The sequence below is a fragment of the Sylvia atricapilla genome, chromosome 10 (assembly GCF_009819655.1).
Source record: "Sylvia atricapilla isolate bSylAtr1 chromosome 10, bSylAtr1.pri, whole genome shotgun sequence".
NCBI lineage: Eukaryota > Metazoa > Chordata > Aves > Passeriformes > Sylviidae > Sylvia > Sylvia atricapilla.
The window spans coordinates 130,721-148,781 of record NC_089149.1 but is presented as its reverse complement, the minus strand read 5'-3'; the positions used below and the strand labels follow the sequence as shown (position 1 = coordinate 148,781).

The window sequence follows — 18,061 nt, the reverse complement described above, 5'->3', positions numbered from 1 at the left end:
ATGGAGGCAGACAAAAGCATATAGTGAAAGTTGATTGAAGTTAGTAGTCATACTTTAAAAAATCTGCTGTATTTTTCTTTGTTTTCTCTTACTGTGGTTTTATTTTGCCTATTTATGAGCTATAAGTGAACACTTCATTAGTGTTAGTTTTCACACTAACATTTAAAGCACTGCCTTTAAAATGTTACAGAACAAAGGCATCAGGTGTTTTTTCCTTTGATGCATCTTGTTAAATTTACAGAAAAGTAATATATGCTAGGCAGGTTCCTGTGCTCATTTGTACACCACCACTAAATTCAGTGGCATGTCATTAATGAAAAGGAAAATTCGTCACACAGTTTGAAAGCATGTTCTTGCAGGTTAACCTATATTAACACTTGTTCAATTTGTTTTTTCTTAACATTTTAGTGTTGTTATTCTTCTAAGATTATTTAGATGTATATACTAAGGAAAGTGCAGCAGTAATAGGAATGTTTTCAGTGTATATTTTGTTGTTGGAAGCAAAAGGGAAAGTGATCAACCTCAGACTGAACATAAGAAGAAACAGTGTACTTCTTGCATCTTCATAAGGACATCAGAAACTTCATTTACTGTGATGCTGATTCTACAGAGATCCTAATTTTCTGCCCATTCTAAAACAGAGTATTTTCCAGCTGATTGATAAGATATTAACTTTCTCTTGCCCATCAATTATTGCAGTATAATCAAGGGCCATTTGTGGAAGGAAGGATTACTCCTAATCCCTGTTTTAGTTGTCAGGCCTAGTTCCCTGAACAAGGAGACCAACCCACAGGGACCCCTGTGCCTGAGAGGGAGGAGAAAGCAGTTGCAGTGCACCAAGCTGAGGGTCACTCTGCTGCCTGAATCTGAGCCACACACGCCCTTCTGCCTTCATGGCATTCCCTGATGTGAAAGGATTGTGGAGAGTGATTTTTGAGCTACATGTCTCAAGACTTAGAGGAAAAATTAGGTTCTTACAGAAGTTTCTTTTGTACGATTTTTTAAATTAAATGCTACTTGTTTTGTAGTTTTTCTCTATTCTACATTATGCAACACTCAAACCCATTGTTATTTCCATCCTTCTCCCTTCAAAGTGTTTTAAACAGATTTCTTTTGTGATTGCACTCTTCATCCAGAGGGTAAGCACAATCTGGTCTTCATTTAAGTATTTTCCAAATTTAACAATTTGCAACTTACTTTGCCATAAAATTATCAACCCCTCTAATAGTTTATGTTTTCTGGATAAGATAGCATGAGTTTATATGTGAGTTCCTTAAAAAGCTCATACAAAAAGAACATGCTATCTGCAAACAAACTCAGAAGACTTCTTGCCCACCCTGTGGCACAGTTGGATGTGGGATTTGGACCTTGGAGCAAATAGCAGTTGCAGGCTGCAAGGCACAGTTACTCTACATCCCATGTGAGTGACAAAAACGTGTGTTAAGCAGTGCCTAGAGTTTGCTGGTTTGAGAGTTTTGGGCACTGCCACTTTGTGAGAGGCCTCTGAGTTTGTTTGGACGTGGATAGGGGCTTTCAATTTATCTACCTGTGGTTAAAATTGGTGTTTGGTCTAACTCAAGCCACCAGAGCCCAGCCAGGTGGGGTGCCCCTGATGCCTGGCCACCGCTGTCCCCTTTGCCTCTCTTCACCGTGGATGCTCCAGCAGCAGCAGTTACAGAAAGGTGTGCCTGGTTTTACCCCTTCTGGTACAAACAGGAACCTGTGTGATTCATCAGACTGTGCACAGAGATGGAGTTGATGGGCAGAAGGGATTTTAAATGCTGTAGTTACTTATGACCAGGCTGTCAGGGCGGGAGCAACAAGGTCTGGAGCTCAGGGACAAGCTGTGTTCATGTGGATCTTTGAAGTGTTAGAGCTGAGCCATCTTCTATTACCCTCTCTGTTTTCTCCCTTGCAATGTTTTATTTTCCGTGTAAGTTTGGACAAGCTGATCTTCCAAGGTCCCTGCTGACTGGGGGTGTTCTGTGGTGGTGGGTGATAGTGTCTGTTGACCTAGGTAATGCTGCCTTCAGAAAATGTACCTGGATCACTCTTTAATTCTGTACACTGACATAGTAACTTATAAATACATATTCTTATATATATTTTTAGGTTCTGCCAAAATGAATTCATCAAAATGCACATTTGCATGGAATAAAATCACAAATAATGTTATAGTTCCTGAGATTTTCAGTGTTCCTGTACTCTCTATATTTGGAGCAGATTGTACTTTATCTCTGTGCTACTGGTTTATCAGCAGTCTGCTAGCCACATCCTCAAAGAGGTTTGATAAGAACCTCATTAGTGGACTCATTCTAGTGTACTGAATGGAGGGACAGTTGCTGGGAGATCAGTACTGATGTCGTGAGCTCACAGAGATGAAGATGCCTGTTCTGAGGTAAGGACTTCTTTCTCAGTGAGTTTCCACACAGGGTGAGGCCTTGCACGAGTTACAGTTGTGTCCGTCACAGAACAGCTGAGGTGGGAAGGGGCCTTGCAAGAGCTCTAACCCAGCCTCTGCTGAAAGCAGGGTCAGCAGTGGGACAAGAGCAGGAGCTTGGGACTTTGTGCACTTGGGTGTAGAAATCCTTTGTGACAGTGGAGAAGGTGCTGGTGTAGTTCTCACATCTTCATCAGGAAGGAGACTGGCACCACAAAGGAAATAGATGCTCTGTCATCAGCACTGAGTGGAGGAGTTTCAGGACATGTCACACACCCACACCCATGCACACACACAAACACTTAAGAATGGAGAAGAATTTCTGGCAGAGGGAGAAGAGTGCCACATGTACTTTAGTTGGCTCTTGACGTCTCCATTTTCACCTGATCAGATTATGTGTAAATACTGACTATAAGAAAAATAGCATGGCTCATCTCTGGCAGAAGCTGGTAATATTTGTCTCTATTTTATGAATAGACCAGTTCAGGCAGAAAACAGTGGAAAACCTGATGTTACTTTGTGTAGGGTTCAGTGTATGCTTTGATCCTGAGAGTTCAAACACATTTACTTCTTGTATCGAACTCCAGGTGGAGAACTATTTGCTTCTGTTTTGGTTTTCCCTTCTGAAAGAAGAGAACCTTACCTCAGAAGGTACTCTGTCATGACCCACAAGCAGGCATGGCCCAAGTGATACAAGCAGGATGGCTTTCACTATTAATTCACTTGTTCTCTAAGATGAAGGACATTGGGTATTACAGACTAGAAAATTTTTATTGTGAAGAGCCTCCAACGCTTGTTCTTTAATGGAAAATCATCCATGAATCTAAGAAGTTTAGCTTTCAGCTGTATTGCTAATGTTTTTTCAAATGGGTCTGGATAACTGGGAGTTATAGCACTTTAGCTCTGCTTTCATTTTTTTTTTTTTAACCAGCCAGGAAATCCAATCAATAAAACAATGCCAAAATCCTATCTAGGAGCAATAAACACATGAACCGAAGTTTCCATATCCTGCCACGATAAAAGAGGTGTAGCTGCTATTGTTTAAGGATGATAAAAGGCAGTTTTGGTAACTATGTCAAAGCCAGTCTCTGGAGAACTTAACACTCCTTAAGTGTTCGAAGCCAGATGATGTGTATTTTAGTGTTCACTAATGTCCCTGAAAAGTGTTCACTAACGTCCGGGATTTTTCAAGTTTTGGTTTGCATTGGCTGGAAATTTGGCTAGAAATGTGTGACACTGAGAGGAACATGTTTTTCCCTTTCTGTAGTCAATGCCCTCATACCACCTGCATGGTGGAAAGGCTTCCTGTTCCAGGTCACTTTTAATTACTGGATATCCTGAAAGAGGCAAACACAATTCATTTGTGGTCAATGGGAATAATCTTGGCACCTGCTTCTGATGGTTACTTACAAGAGAGCTGAAAGTATTATAGAGGATTTGCACGTTCCGTGGGAATGAGAGCTTTGGGATGTAGCTCTCAAAAGAGTGAGGGGGTTTGGGTTGTTTGCAATAAAAACCTCTAACAAGTGATTTATCAGGCAGATTTCAAATGGAGTAATTTACTTATGTTTAAGGCCAGTGGTTAATAGTCCAGAATGTAATTGGAATTAACTTCAGTATCTGGTATATTGAATCGAAGGAGACACACCTTTAAACCACGAACTGGTCATCTAATAAAACTGACATGTTAAAGGTTGATGTGTTCAAGAGAGACGTTGGCATTTTTTCAAATTCTAGTCATTTTTAATTTTGACACAAAGAAGTTCCTGTTGGTGTAAGCATTTCCCCTCAAGGGTAGTAATCCAAACATGTGCCAGTGCAAGAATGGAGGGTCATTACCATGGTGTCAAAGTGAATGAAATGCAAAAGCTGAAGATTGCATGAAGCAAAATAAAAGTAAAAATAATTCATTAAATATTTTAAATTTAACAGTCATCAGGATTAATCATTAGCATTAAAGCTGTCTCTCCACTCAAGCAGCCCCCATCATCACTTTTTGTTACTGATTTATTGTTAAACGTGCTTGCAGAGTAAATCTCTAATCTTTTAAATAACTTTCTGCTAAATCATAGCTTTGATGTTGCACCTGCAGGTTGTTTGTATTGTTTATTTTAATCTTAAATCACTGAAAAGAGGAAAGATTAGTTAAATGTGAATATCACAGACCTTAACAGTTGAAACTGTTGAGAAATCTCTATATAGCTATTTTCAGCTCAGAAATCTGAATAAAGAAGTCTCTGTGCACTGGAATAGTGCAACTTTTTGCTTTAATACTTTACAGATTTTTGGAACAAAATACAGCAGAACTGAAAAGCAGCATTTTTTGCTGACCTTGTTAGAAGGCTAATGCTTGTTTCTGGGAAATAAATGAAACAAGCAGTTCTTTGTTGGCTGAAGTGGAGTGAGAAAAGGAGGGGGAGCCCAGTCTTTTTTCTTTACAGTGTCATGGCTAAGTCAGAACTGTAGTATGGCTGGGTTGTTTGGGGTTGGTTTTTTTTAACCTGTGTAGACATTTGTTTTTCATCAGACTGTGTTGTATGAGACCTGGCGCTGGCCAGTTCATCTGAATTTGCATCTGGGTACCTATAAACAGAGCAGAAAGATCCACAGCTGCTTCCAGACACTTCTGACACTTAAATAATAAAAGTTGGTGCAATCAGTTCAATGGAAATGTCTAAAATGATTGACACTTGCATTTTTTGGCTTCTGCAACCTGCAGTATCTCTTGTCCACAAAGTAATCTTTGCCTGGTTAGTAATCTTTACCCAATCCAACAGAAAGGTCTCCTACAATGTCAGAAAACCCTATTTACTACGATATCGATAATAACTTAAAAGCAAACAAAAGCAACAAAAAAAAATTTTTCATCTAACTGGAAAAAGAAAATTACATAGGTCTAACTTGATGTAAACTAAATAGTTGCAATTTCATGGACTGCAGTGAAACTGTGGCCACATAGTTCAGGTTTGGAACTTAGTTCCATATTTTTACTTGCTTTCATTTGGGCTGGATAATTGTGTAATGGCTGTTTATTAAAAGACAACTTAATTTTGCAAAATAAATTTGGTTTTCCCCAAGAGAACTGAATTCAAGGCCACCCTGAGTCTGTCTGCTGTAATGACAAATATTCTTCTCTTATTTAGACCCATCTCCTTTACCAGAGTGGTACATTTGAGCTTTTGAATTTTTTTTTTTTTCTTTGCAGAACTTTAGAAATGTTACACTGGAGTCCCAGAGGCTGCCTAGTGAATTGAAGCTTACTGAAGACCATTTGTTTTTCTTCAGTAACTTTTTGACCTCTTAAAACCAGGCCAGTGGTCCCAAGACTCGGCAGAGCTCTGGCTGAGAGGAGCTGTCAAGGGTCCCTGGTGTGTCTGATGGTGTCAGTGCACTGAGAGTGGGGTCTGTCTTGGGCAGTCCAGCTGGAATGTGAACTCCAGGTTTTTCTTTTTTTAGTCCAAACTCCATTATGTTACTCATACTATTCAAATACAAATTCAGAACTGAAATATAAATTAAAGCAGGCATTACTAAAACATCATAAATAGCACAACAGGTGTGCCATAGGATTATATCACAAGGAACAGGGATTTGTAGAATGTAATTGTTTGTTAAGTTGCTCACTGGGGCCGACGAAAGACTTTCCTTTCGCTGAAGTTCAGACCATTAGTGACAAGAACTTATCAGCTGTATACCAACCCAGTTTTACTGCCTGGGTTCAGTTCTGGTTCACTTGCGCAGTTCCAGGAAAAGCACTTAGGTAAAATGTTTTTCACAAACTAAGTTCAAGGATATACCACAAGGGTAATTTGTCCATTGTTGGGATTCTTTTTATTCTACCAGTATATTTAAAGGTCCATTATTAAATTGAAGTCTAGACAATATCAGACCTATGAAGTATGCTTAAAACTATTCCAGATACAATATTTTTCTCAGTTCCCTATGCATATCATGCTAACTCTACCCTTAAGAAAAGCAACTTAGTTTATTCCATTTTTTTTCTTGCTGCTTGACAAACTGACACAGTGAACATTAGTAAAGCAGTAAGAAGTCTTAGCCCTGTAACAACTGTATCATCACACTTTGCCACACTTCTTTTGAAGAGACTGGTGTTCTGCCTGGGTGCTGGGGTTTGCCCAAGTAGGTGAGGTTGCAGGACAAAACCTACCTGGCATTACCTTCAGTGTTGCATATAAAATTGTACGAAGATCTATCCCAGGTCTGATACAATCAGAATCATTGAATCTTTTGGATTGGAAAAGCTCTCAAAGGTCATTGAGTCTAACCATTAACCCAGCACTGCCAAGGCCATCACTGACCCATGTCCTCAAGGGACACATCTTTTAAATCCCTCAAGGGAAGGGGACCCTACCATTGTCCTGAGCAACCTGTGCCAGAGGTTGGACAAACCTGGCAAAGAAATTTTTCCTAATCTCGAATCTAACCTCCCGTGGGATGACACATTGGCATCAATCTGTGCAGTACTCTCCAGAACACCTGGTTCTGGAAGCAAGTTGCAAAGATGGTTTAGATCTGCCTGCATACTTTCCACAAGGTCCAGAAGGATTTATTAGCGTGGGCTTTGCACCACCTACAGGTAATAAAGCTGCCCTTAGATCCAGGCTGGCCCAGGAGATGGCCCAGGACTAATTCACACCTGGTCCATGCAGCTGGGCTTGGTCTGCATAGGTAATAAATCTAACCTGAGTCCTGAACAGACCATAGAGTTAAAATGTTGAAAATTCTCTGTGTTTCACTCCTGGCTTGTCTGGAGGATATCAATGCTGGATGCTATTCTTAGCACCATAAACAGGAGAAAATTTGTCTTGGTAAGTCAGGAGTGATACCTGCTGTCTGAGGTGACAGGGCATTCTATTAGCTTTGTAACATGTTGGCACCAGACTGTCACACAGCTACACATTCTTGCAATTTTTTTCATAGCAGTTCTATGAGTAAAAATGTCCATCTCACAGAGAATTCTGCTCTGATTTTTATTTTCTGAATTTGATCAGAAAAGATGATGCTGATTTAAGAAACATTAACAATCTAAGCGACATTAACTCACTCAGCAACTGCCTTCTGTCAGCAAGTGAGGGGATTTACTTTGTTTACTCAGTAACTCAGTTTTGCTTACTAAAGGTCCTGTTTCTAACCCTGCCATCTACGAAGTTCTTCCCCTGTCAACCTTGTGAATCTCCTACCAAAGCTGGGGGATGGATGGGTCATGTCCTATCAGAAAAGGTTTCAGTTGTTAATTGAAAATTACTTCTGGTAATAATAATGATTGATTTAAATCTGTCAATAAAGAGAATGTTAAGTTGAAATATTTTTACTGGCTTACTGTCTATTATATGCACACATTTTTAGGAATTTTCAATTTAAAAAAAATTCCTGTTATTTACTAGTTTATTAGGTAAATATTTGAACATACCAGGATAAACATGAATACTTATTTTATTGTAGGTGTTCTTGTTTGATACACTCAGAACATTAAAAACCGTTTATTAAGCAGTTGCTAGTGCAAATCTTGCCAGATGGAGTCTCAATCGTTTGAAGTACAGAAATTCTAATCGTGCATTCCTGTAAGTGAGCAGCGTGTGTCCTGGGCCCCGTGCTCCCTGCAGATGCAGTTGTGGCCCGGGTGCCATGAGCCCTTGTCTCTCCTGCAGTGATGAAGGGGCAGCCCCAGGTGCCCCCCAGCCCAGCCCTGGCCCAGCAGAGCTGCCCCCCGGCGCTGCTGGCGCTGCCCGGCGCGCTCACCACGCAGCAGCAGCAGCAGAAACTCAGGCTCCAGAGGATCCAGATGGAGAGGGAGCGAATTCGGATGCGTCAGGAGGAGTTACTGCGACAGGTAACACCAAAGATACTCTTTCTTTCTTCAAGAGCTTTTAGTTCAATGCATCTGAATTTTTAACAAGTACAGTTAGTGGCTCTGTTACTTTATGTCAAGACTAACTGTGCTTTTACAGATGGGTAACCAAAAAGCTAATATAAACAGCTAATTTCATTTTTCTTTCCCAAAACTAGCACTGAACAGAACAGGGAATGGCCATCAGTCAGAAGTTACAGACCTGGTGTCTTTCTTACCAGCCTTTCTTAATAGTCATACAAGGGCCAGATTCTGTTCTTTGTCTGTCCATAAGCAGCTAACACTGATTCATGTGCAGCTTCACTTGGTTTGCATAGGAGACCATGTTCTTGCTTCACTGAAGATAAAGGAAGAACTTACGGAATTGTTCTTGACTCAAATCCCTACTCTCCTGATTTTCACCCTTTGCCTTTTAGTTAAAATCACATTTACATCTTATGTGAACACCTCTGGTCTGAAGACTTTTCAGAGTTGGTTATTTGTGGATGTTTTGCTTATTGTTCTATTTATTAAGTTTCAGCTCTATGTAATGACTATACAATGTCATATGGTACGAAATAGATATGTAACTTCCCTTATAGTGCCTTAAGAAAATAAACTTTTAAGAACTGAGTTTCATCTGTTACAGACAAATCTACTAGTGGTGGGATGTTTGCATGGCATATTGATCAGATTCCTTAGTGGAACCTGTTTCTCTCAGAAACAGCATGAAAGAAGTACACTTTATCAAAAAGCATATTATTATTTGTGGCCTTGCAGGTGCTGCAGTTAACAGTCCTAAGTTCTGCCTTTAAAAATGGCAGCTTCCACATTATTAAGGTGGCAGTCTCTGACATGGGTGGGGTCTCAAGCCTTTTGTGTCCTTTCTCATCGGGAGCTCATGATAGAGACAGGTGTGAGAAGAGAGTGAGGATATCTGGTATGAGATTAGTCATGATCGTCATGCTAACAACAAGTTTAGCTATTTTTACTCTCTTTAACTCTATTCTTGATTCAAGACAAGAGCAGATCAGGCTTCAAAACAGTTGTGCCATTAACACAAGGGAGGGTTTTGCTGCTTTGCTGACTTTGAAACTAATACATTCACAGCCCTCTGCAGCTGTGCCACACTCAGTCCAGACTCCCAGTTACTGTGCTCATACCACCCTGCCCCTATGGTGTTTGCTGAAGCTCTACATTGCATGAAGTAGTACAGCATCACTTTGCATTACTGAAGTTTTTACAAGTGGTGTCACACTTAGGGAGGAAAGCAAGATGCAAAATGTCTTCTTCCTAACAGAATGTTGTGAACTTCCTTCCAGTAACCTCGGTATCCTGAACCCTGGCAGCTGAGGGCACAACAAATCCCTCTGGTCATCAGTGTTCAAGTACAGCTACTCCTGACCTAACCCTCCCTTGCTGTTTTTGCGTTTCTAGCATAACCTATCTAAGGGGAAAATGCTGAGTAAGTGTGTATGCTGCTGCTAGCAGCTGTGAGGAGGTGCAGAGTGTTTGAGTGAGAGGGGAAGGATTCTTTGGAGGGTCACAAACCTTTCAGCCCAGTAGCAGCTGCTGGCTCCCCACAGCCATTGCTGGTAGCAGCTGCTGGGGTGGAGCAGCATGCCCAGCTGGGAAGAGGTCATAGCTCTGGAAGCTCTTGGCTTAGGGAATTTCTTTCCTTCTTTGACCTTCTCTTCGTGTATTTGCTACAACCCTAGAACTCTAGACTGAGCACATGCAAGAAAGGCAGCATTTCAGAAAACCAATATGATAGCATCTGTTTAAAGGTTTCCTTACTCAGTTTTGTCATTCTATAAGGAGTTAATGTTCTTCTATACTAATTTGGTTTTGCCAGCTTTCCAAAGGAAAAAAGAGAATGTGCTTGCTGCTTAAGAACTTCATGGAAATGGAAGTCAGTAGAGGTAATGTCAGTCAGAAATCTCTGAAAAGTCCTTCTCAATGAAAAAAACAATTGAAAACATAATAAAACACCATATTCTAGCCTTGAGAACCTCTTCATCCTTTCTGTACTGGGGAGACTGAACGATTGATTCAGAGGAGAGGGTTTTCTACTAGGATTTAAATGAAATATTTACTTTGCTTGTTTCATTAAAAAAATAAGTTAATTATGGTAAAAACAGATACAGCTTTATTATTTTCAGGTCTTAGGATTTTTGTCGGGAACATTGCAATGGAGCCAGACAACCTCTGTGTAGAACTCTGTACCACTAGATGTCATGGGTGTTTCGCAGAGATAATGCTATAAGAATTTATCTTTCAGGAAGGGTTGCGAAAAATAAGTTTCCTTTGTCTCTGATTGCTTGTTTATCATCCTGCAGATAGCAGACACCAGACAGGTCATTAGGCATATGGTTACTATTAGGCAGAGTGTTCCTTGTAAAGATCACAGTCTTGGTGCCAGTGGTTTCCTTGTAACATGTTAAGTACTTTATAGTTGCTGAATTACAGGCCTGCCTTCCAGATATGTTAGAACTGGCGGCTAGATTCTGTGGTGCTTTAAGCCAGCACAGGTGGGTATGAGGGTCATTGTCTACCATCATGATTTTCTTCGTATCAGTGTAAACTAATACTCATCAGTGACATCACTCAGAATTATTTTCCTTCAGTGTATATGTTACGTGTTCACTTGTTACAAGACTACTGTATTCCTGAGCTGTTGGAATAACCCTTCCCATGCATTTGATTGTCTTTTCAGGAAGCTGCTCTTTGCAGACAACTTCCTATGGACTCAGAAAACATGGTCCCAGTTCAGACAGCTGTGAACACCCCTGCCATGACACAAGACATGAGGCCTATTACAAATAATGGATCTGATCCTTTCTTGAACAGGCAAGTTCATTCTTCCTCATTAGGCAGTTGTTTCTGTTGCCTTCTCTAAACTGTTATAGCTGTCTCTCTAAACTAGTCTCTATATCGTCTTCTTTTGTTTACTTACTGTAAGCAGGGGGTCTGGCTGAGTGGCTAATCTGAAATCTTTCAGTTTATGTTTCAAGAAGGAATCTTAGAAAAAGCAATAAATTGTAATAGGTGGTTTTAATTCTGTTGTTAATGTATGTAGAAGACTAGGTAGGATAGGTACATTACCTAAGTATAAATGCACACAACTTTTTAGGCTGTCAGAACTGATTTCAGCTAGAGAGTTACAGATACACGTGTGTGTTTCAAAATGTATGAATGGCCTCACTTCAATTACTGTGTTATTTGGGCGGATGTGACACAATTATGATGCTGGCTAATCAGTGGCCAACAGTTGAAGTTTAATGACTCAGTATCTATTTCTAATATGTAACCTACTGTGTTCTCTTCCAACACTGTGCTCAGGAACTGTGTCTGTCAGAGCATCTTTACTGAGTCTTTTTCATGTTCCCATTTTTAGTGGGCCATACCACTCCAGGGAACAGAGTACAGACAGTGGCTTGGGATTAGGATGCTACAGTATACCAACGACACCTGAAGATTTCCTCAGCAACGTGGATGAGATGGATACAGGTAGAATACTCGGATTTAGTTTAAAGTATAGTCCACTTAATAACTTTGTAGTATGACTAGTAATGTTTTATAATTGCATAACTGAATGATAATCTCTTGGTTTCCTATCCAAGAGAACAGACTGAGACTGTGGGAGCAAATACCTAGAAGGTGCTTAGTGCCCAGAAGGTTCTCAGCTTTAACTTAGATCCAGGTTCTGCCCCTTTACCTCAGACTGATATTAAACAGAATAAATAAAACCTGGAAAATGCAAGCCTTAATTTCTGTTTTCATACCATTTTCCGTGGTATGGGGGGTAAAAAGCTTGTTTTGGGTTACATGTACAAATCAATACATTTTCTAACTCTGGAAAATCAGTCTTGCTTGTAAGTCTCTTATACTGGCAAAGTTGGATTTGCCTTAAACCAGAATGTATTTAGCTAGCTTGCATTTTGATATGTATTTATTTTATATTAGTGTCCTCATGGTATTTAATACTGAAATAATTTACTGAGAAATCAAGGGTTTATTCAGAGAGGGAAATTCTCAGCAGTTCCTCACCTAAGCCTTCTTTTGAAGTCATCAGAAATTCAGTATTATGCAGAGAATGAGAGGTTTATCTATTGAAGGTTTTCTGCTTGTTCATATTAATTTATGAAAAAAAAAAAGAAAAGGTAATATGACAGAACTAAATTGCTGTAAAGAACTTTCTTCAGTTATTTCCTATGGACAGCATTGCCCCTGGTGCAGAGATCAGGATGGAGCTGTACATGAGGTCCCCTTGGCAGACAGGAAACAAACCTGAAACTGTCCTGTTTCCCAAGTGGAAGGCTAGAGCTGGATGCTTTGAGCACCGCTGGAAAGGACCTATTGTGCTTTTGAGATCAAAGCAAGGATGTGAAATGCATTCTTAGAAGAATATGTACTCTGCTCCTAAATACAGTTTTGAAATAACATTTGTGGTGAATAGGGGTGCTCACAAGTGGTTGGGAAACAGGAAGAATCAATTTTCATCTCCTTTCTTTTGTTTTGAATTACCCACAATAAGAGTTTGGTACTTCAAAAGTTCTTCTTTACTTTTCCTAGGAGAAACTATAGCACAGACAACAATGAACATAAATCCACAACAAACACGTTTCCCTGATTTCCTCGACTGTCTTCCAGGGACAAATGTTGATCTTGGGACTCTAGAGTCAGAAGATTTGATACCTATTCTCAACGACGTGGAGTCAGTGCTTAACAAAAACGAGCCCTTCCTTACCTGGCTGTAATCAAGTAATGCTTATTGGGCCTACAGTGCAATTCAGATTTATTTTTCCTCTTGGGGTAGGCATAGAATATCTGCATATCCTCAAGAGACACGACATACTGCCTTATTGACTTTTGTTACATCATCTTTATGGTCAGTTTAATATCTGCCTGGATTTTATTGATACTAATTTAAGTATAAAATACGTATTTTACCTATATATATATATATATATATATAAAATACATACATGGATATATATTTCTCCAAAGAAACCCACACCACTTTACACATCTGTGTACTTTTTCACCTTTTCAAACCAGGCAGAAATGCTTCACTTTTAGGACAGAAAGTGGCTGATGCTTGTGCCTATCCTGGGTACTGATTGACATCACAGACCCCTTGTGAATCAGAAAAGCTAACTCCTAGGTCACTTGGTTCAGAAAAAGTGCAAAGCATCAGGACATGAGAGCTATTTTAGTATTATGTTTATGACAATAGTATCAGAAGCTTTTTTTAAATCAACTTACTTAAGCCTTAAAAATCTGTTTTAGTTCATAGTAACTAACTGTTCTGTAGGGAATACAGTTCAAAGCATATCAAGCATAGTAATTCCCATTATATATTTGTGAAGGCACAAACAATACTGTATCAGTTTCTTTTTTTCAGTAAATTACTGTATAGTTTTCAGAAAATAATTAATTCCACTGTCAAAGTACCAGAATTGTTTAGCAACATTTTTACACTACAATATTGTTACAAAATAAACCAGGCTGGTACTGACAGTTGCCTTTTAGAAACAAAGAAATATATTACAAACAAGCTTTTTTAAAAAAATTCTTAGATTTTTTAGTTTATTATATTAAGCACTACAGTTTTGTAACTTAACATGTGAACAAGCAATTTTTTATATATTTAAAATCTGTGGCAGTATCTTATGTGCAAAACTATTATTTTAAAATCAGTTCTGGAAAATGTGGCACAACTTGTTAATGTCATACATTGGGCGGGAGAAAACCTTCCTCCTACTGTTTTCAGTGATGTTTTTAACTGACAGTGTCAAAATACATGTAGTTGTATACATGAAAAAAAAACCCAAGAACTTTATCAGGGCACTGCTAAAGCAGCACTGGGACACACCTGGTAAAACTGCTTAGTTTTTATGTCTTTCACTTACCATAACTGGTGCACAGGACACAAGACATGTGCTGTGTGTTTTTGCCTGTCATATATCCTACAAAACTTCCTTATCAGAGGTTTGGAACTTAGAAGACATCAAGAACATTAAGCCTGCAGTTCCCCTGAAATGCAAATGAAGTCCTGAATATTCTTAAATGTTTTGAGATTATCCAATTTATAATTAATGGATTTAAGAATTTTGTATTGAAAAATAGGTAACTTTATGGAAGGCATTATGACTTTTCTCTAAGCTTAATCCAGGCTATGTAAAGAGAAGAAAAGTTGTACCACTAAGTATACATGTGTGTTTGCCAGCTCTGATAACACTTAACAAGATCTTACTGATGTGATGGACTATTGACCCCTAAAGACTTTTTTCCATCTGGTTGGGTGAAGGTAGGTGAAAAGGTCAGTGATGAAGTGATGGGAATACTGAGTAGATTTGACAAATTTGAGAAGACGAATGATGAGGTGATAAATGTAGATGCGTGCTGGGAAGGATGGCTGCTGACAGGGAAACATAGCAAATGAATCTCCAGTGTTTTGTGAAAAACATAACAGAAGAACTCAATACAGTAAATGACCGTGTCCATGATGAACTGCTAAGTGCACATGATGTCACAGGATGAAAAATACAGAGCACACACACTGAAATTTTGAAAAAAGAGATGTCGGGCAAAGACCTGCAGTTATGAAGTTTTATTACATAGTAAAAAGTAGCTTTTAAAAAATGTTTTGTGGGGTTTTTTTATAGAAAGAGATGTAACAGCAGAGTTGTGTCTGCACAGAATTTAATCGCTGAATGGGCATTTCTTTTATTCTTTTGAGGGGTTATTATTTGGGTTGTTGTTTTTTTTTAATTCTTGCTAGATTTGCTAACTGTCGAGGTAGCATAAATTTGTTTTCAATAAACAGGGGACCGTGCAGGGTTGACCGATATTAGTGTAATTAGTTTTAATCTCTCTCTTTTTAAGGATTTCTTCAGGTTGTCAGCATAAATTAAAAACAGATGGTCCTAAGGCTTTGTTCTTTAGTACCAGGATGGATCTCAATAAAGAATTGGAGATTTTCTGGCCAACTTTCAAGGCCGTGTCACCAGCACTGCTCAGTTGGCATAAGGAGCCAACAGCCGGTGGTGTGACCCACAGCAGCTGTGGACCTGAGTGCTGGTGTGATCCAGGTGATAGTGCACATCAGCAGGTTATGTTTAGAGAATGCAGTTTGTTCCTTTGCTAGTAACTCTGCACCACTGAACTTGTAAGTTTGTCATAACAGAAGATATTCTAAGCAGGTCGGGCTCGCAGCTGCTGTGAGTCAGCTGGTGCTGATCCCTGCCCAGCCACACACATTGTTGTCAGCCAAAGGGTGCTCTTTGTACAGGGAAAACTAATGCAACTTTCTAGTGAAATCACATCAGATATTTATCAGAATTGTGAAGCTGCAAGCTTGATTCTCTTTTTATTTGTGTTTCTGATGGTTGAGTGTCTTGGTGCAAAGACCTTAAAAGGTTAAAGCAATAATAAACTGTGTTTCTGTGTTACTTCCGTAGTAAACCAGCAGCAGTTCTGAAACAGGAGGGTGCTGTGTGGAGCAATACTTCAGGTTGAAATAGCTGCCAGAATCTTGGGTTAGATCTTTACTTAGTCATGAAACAAATCTTGGTTGAATTAAAAGTGATTCTTTACACTGTCAGCTTTTAATTTTTGTTACAGAGATAATGTGTCTGATGAAGTGCAATGACAATAAAATCTATTTTTTCAAAGTTATCTTTTTAAAAAAGTTTCTGGTTCCAAACAGGCTTATGGCAGAACTTTTCAGTATTCAAAGCATATGTAATACGAAAATAAATTTATTGTTGATAATATTTCACTGTATTATTTCAGGTTTTGAGCATTTATGTACCAAATTGTACACTGTCTACTTGTAGTATAAATGCAACCAATGTGCCAGCTGGACAATGTTGCTGTGACCATCCCTGAGGGGGCATATGTAAGTCTTGGTGATACAGAAGTAATGGGACATGGTTAATTATAGTTTGTATTCTGGAAATACTGTTAGAATGTAACTTGGGGAGGGATTGGGTTTGACTTTTTTCAACAAATGCTGTTTGGGGGAAGGGAAGGATTTAAATCTATGTTTTAATTACAGAAAAATGGGGGTGGTTGTCCAAATAAACTTGTTTCCTAATACATACATCCATGTATATGCTAGTTCTTTAACAATTTTATTTACATTTTTATTTTTTTTATATGACTTGTGTGAGCATTTGTTTTTAATTTTTATTACCTTGCAATAGATTGTATTAGAGGCAGTCAGATCAAACTGTTGTATCCTGAGTTTGATTCTGTTTTGGTTTTAATTACTTCTTTGATCTTTTACATGAAAAAATACAAATGAACTTGAAAGACTTCGGATGCATATTGGTTTTTTTGAATAACATCTTTAGGGGAGGGAATGGTTTGAGAGTTTTAGCATGTGCTTTACAGGGAACTGTAAAACACTGCTCAGAACAAAGGTGCAGACATACTATTCTATGAAAAAAGCATACATTTTGAATTAAAATATTCAGTTTTATATTGTATATTGTATATTGAGCTATTCATACATGTATCTACGTATTCAATATGTATATTCAATTCAATATACATTTGAATTAAAACATGGGGGCAAAGACCCCACCCATATCAGTGTAATGGAAGAAGTCAGCCCTCCCACCCTCTAGCAGCTGGAATGGCTCCAGGGTTTGATGCTGGTTGCACCATGAGTAATGTACAATCCATGAAGAGGGAGCTAATGTTGAACTGGAGACAGGTGACAAACAGTCAAGACTGGAATGATGTGAGAAAACATCCCTTGTTCTGGGCTGAGCAATTTTTTTTTTCAGCATTGTATATGTTACTTCCTTTCTTTAGAGATGAACCTTTTGCAAAGAGTCTCCAGTTAATGCATCATTCCCGAAAAGCTGACACTGTCCTGTGGTTAACATTTCATTTTTCTGCAGTCCATTTATTGAAGACAATCAAAAAAGAGAACTAACTATATATAGTTCAGCAGTGCAGGGGCTGAACCAATTTTGTCCTGCTGAAGTTCATGGGCTCAAAATCACATATACACACTGCACATGGAATCTGAGTTGTTAAATAACCAATGTGTATCCTTTTCTGATGGCTCTCAGCTAAAACAGTGCCATGCAATGCTGAAGTTGCTGTGTTCTCAGCATCCCGTTCACCCAGCAGCCAGTATTTATGGGTGAATAAGGAACCCTCAGCCAGCATGGCTATTTCTGAGATTTGACAAAGAATATTACTAATATTCTTTCTTTTGGCTACTATTGTTTTTACTTCTGTGTTAGTGTATGTTGCTATTTCTACACACTGTAACATAGTGTGGTCCTTAATTTGGTTCCTGAGGTCTGTTAACACTTTCAATTATCCCTGTTTTTTATCTCTGCCTTCTTTCTTATTATCATGCTTCTGTCCCTTCCTAGAGCTGCACTCTCTTTATCTGTGCCTTCTTTTCCAGAATTAACACTGGCTTTTTACATCATTCTCTGTTATGAGGAGCTATGATTGGTCCCTCTCCTTGATTTTACTGGTTTCTTTACTGAGTAAAACCACAGAACAATCTCCAGTTACTGCAGAACTGACACTGCAGATGTGTGATTCACTTGAGGTTAAGTGCTGGGGAGAGCCTCACATGTTAGCTTTAACTGAATAGATTTGGGAACACCAGTGTTGGCACTTCAAAGTGTGAGTTCAGTTGGGCTCCTTGTTCTGGCTCATTTATCCTTTTTCACACCTGAAGGCCAAGGGGTGAATGCAGTCTGGATCACAAGATGAAATGTGTGCACCTTGTG

At 39.0% G+C, this 18,061-nt stretch overlaps 1 protein-coding gene across 1 annotated transcript in view; it reads left to right on the top strand.

Annotated features, from left to right (window-relative positions):
• The window catches only part of WWTR1 (WW domain containing transcription regulator 1), a 41,918-nt gene extending 25,132 nt beyond the window's left edge, over positions 1–16,786 (top strand). The window contains exons 3-6 of the mRNA XM_066325593.1: positions 8,110–8,291; positions 11,005–11,138; positions 11,686–11,798; positions 12,864–16,786. Of these exons, the coding sequence (XP_066181690.1) occupies positions 8,110–8,291; positions 11,005–11,138; positions 11,686–11,798; positions 12,864–13,048 (614 nt within the window). The 3' untranslated portion in view covers positions 13,049–16,786. The remainder of the gene's footprint in view (positions 1–8,109; positions 8,292–11,004; positions 11,139–11,685; positions 11,799–12,863) is intronic.
• Positions 16,787–18,061: the final 1,275 nt, after the last annotated feature.